The sequence below is a fragment of the Anastrepha obliqua genome, chromosome 2 (assembly GCF_027943255.1).
Source record: "Anastrepha obliqua isolate idAnaObli1 chromosome 2, idAnaObli1_1.0, whole genome shotgun sequence".
Taxonomy (NCBI): Eukaryota; Metazoa; Arthropoda; class Insecta; order Diptera; family Tephritidae; genus Anastrepha; species Anastrepha obliqua.
In genome coordinates, this window is record NC_072893.1 from 3,155,828 (window position 1) to 3,163,861 (window position 8,034).

Here is an 8,034-nt window from a genome sequence, read left to right on the forward strand (position 1 = left end):
GGAATATATTTGCAATGATCACATTCATTGAAATGCGTTCATTTATCTATTTCTGTTGAAGGGTTCGCATTGATTTTTTGGCGTTTTAGTAGGAGCACTGATATTTTTGTGAGAAACTTACTTAAGAACGATTTGGTCTTTGTCCAAAATTTTGTAAAAACCAAGCTCTTCATAGAGTTGCAAAACACCGGATTATCCTACAGTGCTATTTCAACATCATTAAACTTTTCAGAAACCATGGTTTTTAAGGGGGTAGTATGGTATTTTTTTTTTTTCATTTTTTTTTTAAATTATTCTATAACATCTTAAGATTATTGTGTGAAAGTTTGAAGTGCATTAGAGTAAAATTGACAAAGACACAAAGGATTAAGTATCTACCTCTCCAACCGGATTTCACGCTTCACAAATCTTTAAACGCGTTTTTCTCACACTTGCCTTTTTTACGGTCGGTGTCCACTGTAGATTCATATCTACTGCACCGATTCTTTTCAAATTTGGTTTTTTTGTTTCTTTACTTTATTCACGAGGTAATGACCTCGAGTTTTTTTTTTTTTTAAATTTTGTCATATTTTAAAACAACAAAGTTTTCAAGTTTTTTTTATGAAAAATCGGTGTTTTGACTTCAAAGCGCTTTAAAAAATTAAAAAAAAAAAAAAAAAAAAAAAAATTCGACGTTGTGACCTGCGAAACTTTATTAGCTGATGAAATCAATTTGGTTTTTTGATTTTAGTTGATCCAGTAATGAGTTCTGAGGGACACCGCAATAAAACTTTTTTATGAGACGTCCGCGAAGATTCGCTGCCACCAACTCATTTCTTCATAAAAATCAATGAAAATTTCACACAATATTCTTTAAATATGACTTTATAATGAAGTAATTTTAAAATTTTGAATAAATCAACTGTGTCGACAAAAAAAATTTCGAAAAATATGCTTGTTTTACACCGAATTAACCATACTACCCCCTTAATGCTCTGAAATATTTTTCTGCTCATAAAATTGCAGAAAACGTTCCCAGAAAAAAGAGGCACGAACGACTACTAGCCAGACTGATAGAATGATCTTTGATTGTCAAAACAGGATCGCAGGAAGGGGCGAAAAGAACAGTAGCGCTTTGATTTGCTGAAGCAGGGCTTTACGGTCGACTGGCACGGAAGAAGCTATTGGTAGCAGCATCGCAATAACCAAGCCGAATTGAGTTTGCCCGAGAGCACATATCCTCGACTCAAAATCAGTAGCGTTATATTTTATTCAGCGATGAAACAAAAATAAATAATAAAGTTGGTCCAGGCGATAGGGAGTTGTACGGTGACCAAAATGTACCAAGTTCATCTCTCCAATCATAAAGCTCGGGGGAGGCTCAATAATAGTGTGTGGCTGCTTTTCGTGGAACGGCGTCGGGCCAATTCATCGCATTGAAGCTAATATGAAAGTGAACAGGTACGTTCAGTTACTTCAAAGCGTAATGCCACCATATGCGGAAGAGAATTTACCGGTGATTTGGAAATTGCAACAAGACAATGATCCGAAGCACACTTTTCGTGTGGCAAAAAAGTATTTCGAAGACTTTTCGATCACTGTTCTGGATTGGGCATCTTCGAGTGCCGACTTAAATCCACTAGAACATCTTTAAAACGACGTAAAAATTAACTCAGTACACAGGTTGAAAACATTTTTAATTTATAAAATAAAAACTTATATGCAAATCATTTAAGTGAGAGAGAACTGGGTATCGTTCCTAAGTATTTTTCAACGGCTGTATGGTGCATCCTGTCATGATTTCCCAGGTTTGTTTGCTTGATTGTCAACGAAAATAATGCGTGATTTCGACAGTTTTATCGCTAAAATACTTCCTTGGTAGTTCGTCACTCAATGCAGCTATCCACTAATCCTTGAAAGCACATACAAATGTATGAGTGCATATATGCCCTCGTAAGGTCACGTGCTTTCTTGGGCCTCTTAAAACACGCATATTGATGTTATCTGTCATGTGTAGTGTGTACATACATATGTATGTATATGGCAAATACATAAATACATGATATTTAATCCTTATGAAGTGCCTTATGCCTTATTACCCTGCTCGTTATTTTTTGTATGCATAAAGGCGTGTACGTGAAAACGGCTCCAGCGCCAGCTATTTATTTATTTGTAATATAAGAATGTTCGTATGAGTAAATGCACAAGTATCAACTGTAGTGTTCTCGTTTAGAAAATCCCTCAATACTCCAACAGGTGGTTTTATCACAAAAGAAAAATGCATCTTTTTCATCACCTATTTATAATGTGTGTGCATATATCTAACCTTCTCATCCACATACATACGAGTATGCCCATATATGCCAGAGATATTCATTTCAAGCTCGTGATTTTTATGATTTATTTTTCGGTTAAGAATTTATATTTTCGGCTTACCTACATATGAATGGCCATTAGCCGGATAGGCTGACAAACAATTCTAAACAAATACCTCTACTAAAAATTTACTATTATTATAAACTAATAGAAATTGAATACCGAAGTCCAAAAGAAGATTAGCGTCGACACCCTATGGATGGTGTATAGAGATTAGTCAGTGAAACCTAGCGTTTTTTATGGAGATCGCACTCGAGAAGAGGCGGAGGTAAGCCTTGGTACTGGCTTTGAATATGTCTCATCAAATATTGATGACAGCGATCCCGACGCACAATTGGAGTTAGATTCTTCATAAAATATAGATTTTCAGTCTGAACCTGGTGGGTCTGCAAGGGCAACATTAAGTATTTGGAATAACACAAGGAACATGCTAATATATTATATATAAATAGGCAAACATGTTTTCTTTACATCCCTTTTACTCATAAACTATTCATATTTCTAAGGTATAAAGAATTAAATATATTTTGATGTAGAAGGCAAAAAAATTCACACAAAAATAGTTACAAATGCTAGAACCTGTATATATGGGATGACTCCTAAATGTATGCTTTAATATTATACTGACTGAAAAGGCAGGGGTTAAGGAATAAAATTTGGGTAATGATTAATACAAGAACAAAGTAATGATGAATATATAGCTGAAGAAAAGCACAAAGCCGAAGATAAAAATAAAAATAGAGATGCGTACAGATAAAATAGTGAAGATTAAGATAGGGACAAAAATTCAACCAAAAAGGTAAATAAAAGGAAAAGGATGGAAATAGTGAAAAAGAAGGGGATAAAGATAAGGAAACAAAGAAGAGGTAAAACTGAGTTCTATAATTTTTGCTCAATTTCTGGGCTATGGAATAAGTCTCACATACCGCTCCGGCGATTTTCATGATTTTCTCAACAATTTACCAATTGGCTCACCAGGACGAAATCATAGAATTACCACTTTACTATTGCATTTTCTCTTTTTACCTTTATTTTGGAACGCCTTAACCCACAACTGACTCCTACAGACCGGTCAAAGAAATTGCTTTGTTGCGAAAGTCACCATCGAATCGCCGTTGAAGATGACCCTATACAATTTATACGTCATTTGATTTGGCATGCTAAAGATATTAAAAAGACCTTACATTATTAACCTCAAGAAACCACACTACATTATTTAAATGAATATCAATATGTATGTAAGCAAAAACTAAACAAAAATAAGTAAGTAATAAACATGGGGCGATAATTGGCTTTGTAAACTGATACAAAACCAACAACAGCAACAACGACGCTAATTGGTCGTTTCCACGACAGTCGGTTCTCCGTTACCGAAACGACCCAGATTTATATCCGGCCAAGGACTGTCACTCCAGCAGCATTCACCGTATGTAAGTATGGGGAATGTTTATGCTGCTACAACAACAACGCCAATTGGTGACGCAGCACACCAGCAATCGGTCTTGGATTCGACCCGCGCATATTTTGGCATATAATTAAAAAGATGCAGCAACGATTCTTACTTATCTGCTTATCCATAGTATTTTTAAATAGTATAATCCATATTTATAAATATTTCTACACAACATATTATTAAATATCTTTAAAATTAATGTTTATTCAATAAGCTAAAGAAATAGATGTATTTTAATACAAAAATCATTTAGACATTTAAATATAGCTCTTTCAGACTAGCTATTGCAATCATGCGGATTAATATTTTATGATTTTTACTTTATAACTTTCATTTTCCATAGTCCATCATTAAGGTAATGGCAATTTTCCACTCCTACGCCCTTGTTAACTTTCGAGCTGTAAAACAAAAACATATAGTTAATAAGAATACAGACCACTAGGCTGTAATTTACATTTCTTCAGTAGACAAAGTGGTGATGCCAATGGCCAATGCATGTTCTTTGCCTTCGGCCATTATTGCCACAACAGCTCCTTTATCGGAGGGTGTCATTTGTGCGCCAGGCGACGTAAGGCCGGGACACATTATATTAGCACCACTTAATACAAATCGAATGGCACCCTTATCTACTTGCTGCATAGTTACAAAATATGGAAACTTGTGTAGTAATCGCAAAGTCGGCATCCACTGACCCTCGCGATGCCGGAAGAACGCTATTTCGCCGCTCCCTGTGACTAAAAGTTCAATATGATCGTGGCTAAAAAGTAATTAAGAAGTTAAAACCATTTCATTTGTATACAAATAATAGTAACCATTTAGCGATGCGGTACGAATCTTTTTTTGGTAGTATCAAGTCAATGTGTGTTTCCAACAATGGATACGTTTCCAACAATTTCGCACGGATACCCTTCTGGACAGAAGATTTCAGTTGCTGAAGCGATGAAACACTTTCCTTTTCTTCAAATCTGCAATATCGACAATTGAAATAAGTGAATTTTAGGAATGGTCTCATTAAACACTAAACTTACTTTCTAAACATTTTGAATTAGTATTAATTATTAAAATATTCACACAATATATGTCTCATGTGTCGTAAAAGCAATGCAAAGAAAAGCAATATAAAGCAACCAACAACAAAACAAAAGCGAACCTTAACTCTGAGTAGTGGCTGTCAAATCTCATCTGCTAGTTGTCAGTTTCAGTGCTTACACTTTACACTTAGTCCCCACTATATTTTAATATGACTTATAGCATGGTAAGACAGATTACCTTCATTGAATGTAATGAGAATGGGATAAGTAAATTCAATCAAACTTATGAAACTCTGTTAGCGGTATTTGATTTGGATTTTAAAATCTATTTAATAGACAGATCTCCTAAAACTATTTTAATTTAATAATAGCACGTAACCCTACGAATATGCTGACATATGATCATGAAAATTTTGTATCTCTCGCCGAAATTTAACAAGATGTGACAATAGTGCGAGAAAAGAAATATCAAGATTAAAGGGGAACGCCGCCGTGGGAGGTCAAAAAATAGTAGATTTTTGGGAATTTGTTTTTGTAAGTAGGAATTATTCGAGGATCGGACAAAAGGCAATTTATTATATGTGTATTAAACTGTGTTGATGTAAATTTTTATTAAAAACTATTGAAAATTGGCAAATTTATGTAAATAAACGTAACGAGTTAAACAAATGGCGTATTTGGTGGCAGCGATACAGCAATGAATAATTATCTGAACTCCAAAAGCCAAAACTTGTATTAATATACACAATAGTGGCTATCGTTGTAAGTAGCCGTTCTTTTTTTTTGACAAAATGTTGGAGACTTGAATTTCGATGTGTGTTTTTCACCATTTTTTTGATTTTCAACAGGCCCAAAAAAATATATTAGTTATTTTCAAAATTTTGAAAATCGGCTACGTACAACGATAGCCAATGCGATAACAAAAATTTTGAAAAAAAAAATTAAAATCGGTTCATTAGTCTTCGAGAAATCGTTGCCACCGTATTAAAAAAAGTCGTTTGGAGAAAAACGCGTTTGAAATAAAGCATCGTATCGAAAGCGCTACGGGGCCGAATCGACGGGCGCTCACTTAAGTGCACATAGAATCGGGAATAACGCGAATATCGCTTTAAAATTTTTACCACATTTTCTTGAGTAGTTATACTAACAATTTATGCAAAAAAAATCTATTTTTTTTAATTTTTACAGTGACGTTCCCCCTTAATTATGCGAATGGAACGGCTTTCCGTTTACCATATAAGTAGATGATCTGCTTTTTCGTGCTTAACTCCCAATCCATAATTAAAAAGCATGATTTCCCATACGAAATTTATCGCGCCAAGCTATTAAATTCAACTTTGGGTGTTTTCGTCAATTTTATTTGCGCAAATAATATCTTTTGCAGATTACCGCTTCACTTGGGCCATAAGACACCTTTGGACAAAACATAGAATTGTTGGTTGCATTTGCCACACGATGAATGTGCTACGGCTAACGGACTACTGCCTCATAGAATTTTTATAAACGTATTTACAATCGATGTAGCAATTTATATTATTTGGTATGTTCAAGGCACATTGAACAGGTAGTATCAATAGAGCAACTGATTTGATTTGTTCCTATTTATTTGGTTTTTAAATTGTAAATATATGTTTATTTTTTTATTTCTCTTAACAGTCATTTTTTAATCGAATTTGACATTCTATGCCCAAAACTTAGAACGAAATACATTGTTCTCGTTGTTTTTGCCCGCGATTACCTGTTCAAGGTGCCTGGATAAATTATTATCGCCACAACAATTTTTTCTTTTTATCCGTCTTTTATGTATAATAATAATGCATTTGATTTAAGAAGGGAAAAACGGTTATGAGTTTTGCTTTTAAAAGTATTCATTGCACTGAAAACTCTTTCAACTTCTGCATTTGAGTCTGGCAATGACAAGAACCAAGTTTGCAATTGGGCGCTTTGATTTCCACTAAAACTAGTGCTTAAAGCAAAAAGTTGGCAACTATGCGTGCATGAATGGAGATCAAATCGAACAACATCAAGAATAAAATTAATTTTAACCGTATTTACGCATTTATATTGAGTGGCATCCAACAACATGGATTATATGTTTGCAGAACTATTAACGCACGAACAGTTGTTAAACATTTTAATTGAGGTGAGGCTCACTTCTGGGAAGAACCAAGCCATAATATATTTTTTGCAAACATTTCTTACAGCGTCAACTAAACATACCAAACCTGCGGGAAATGCCACACGATGAACTTGTACGTATCTACAAATCGTTTGCTCTACCTTTGGCACGCCGGGAAAGTCATCGCAAAACTAAAATGCAGCCGGAGTTCAAAGGCTTGGAGGGGAAAACCGGCAAAGAGCCAATCAACAAAGCCAATGAATGTATTGCCGATTTGCCTATGGATGTAGATGGATCTGAGTGTATTCAAATATCAAGCGATAGATTTAGTAAAACTAAAGCGGGAAGGAGCATATCCTGTGAAAAGAGATCGCATGATTACAAGCATTTAAACCCTCTGACGGACGAATACTTGAGCATAGCAACCAAACGCATCAAAATTGCCTGGTCTTAGCTGTTCCGCGCGAAAAACAGGTATCGCTTGGACATGATGCCAATGTGAAAGTGTGGCTCCAGAAGTTTCTACTGCTGCTATGACAAAAGTTTCGTATTGTTACTGCAAATGGTTTCCATATACGGAACAGTTCTCGAATCCTATTTTGAGAGGCTAATTGTTATAATAGAAAGTGCAATACGAGTAACGTAGTCAGGTTTGATGCAGAGAATGATTTGTTTGATAAATATAGTGTAATGCTATTTACATATATTCGCAAACTACTGTAAAGTTTATTCGACATGAATAAATGCTTCCGAATATATCGCACCCTAAATACAAAAGGGTCACAACTCAAAATGTACGTTCTGCTCAAATATGAACGAGACGTTATCAATAAAACGGTCCGCGGATGACATATGGCAAAAATAAATTTTTGGTTTTTTGGTAGGACTGTTATAAGCTTACATGGCAAATTTCAGCGTGATATGTCACATAGTTTGTTTTCTGTGCTACTGTAAACAAGTTAGGCTCGAGTGTGGAAAATTTTGAGTTGTGACCCTTTTGTATTTAGGGTGCGATATGTTCCCCATATCAATTTTTACTGTAGCAGCCTCAGCAGAAGTCCGACTAAGATTTATTG

At 34.9% G+C, this 8,034-nt stretch overlaps 2 protein-coding genes across 2 annotated transcripts; one reads left to right on the forward strand and one right to left on the reverse strand.

The window, feature by feature from the left end:
* Window positions 1–3,984: 3,984 nt before the first annotated feature.
* Window positions 3,985–4,949, reverse strand: LOC129237949 (malignant T-cell-amplified sequence 1 homolog). The gene is made up of 4 exons (XM_054872950.1): window positions 4,837–4,949; window positions 4,621–4,773; window positions 4,263–4,565; window positions 3,985–4,206 (listed from the first exon to the last, which is right to left on the reverse strand). The coding sequence occupies exons 1-4, from the start codon at window positions 4,845–4,847 to the stop codon at window positions 4,125–4,127; spliced, it is 549 nt and encodes a 182-aa protein (XP_054728925.1). The 5' UTR covers window positions 4,848–4,949; the 3' UTR covers window positions 3,985–4,124.
* Window positions 4,950–6,817: 1,868 nt separating this feature from the next.
* Window positions 6,818–7,710, forward strand: LOC129238484 (uncharacterized). Its single transcript, XM_054873513.1, has 2 exons — window positions 6,818–6,982; window positions 7,044–7,710. The coding sequence occupies exons 1-2, from the start codon at window positions 6,923–6,925 to the stop codon at window positions 7,410–7,412; spliced, it is 429 nt and encodes a 142-aa protein (XP_054729488.1). The 5' UTR covers window positions 6,818–6,922; the 3' UTR covers window positions 7,413–7,710.
* Window positions 7,711–8,034: the final 324 nt, after the last annotated feature.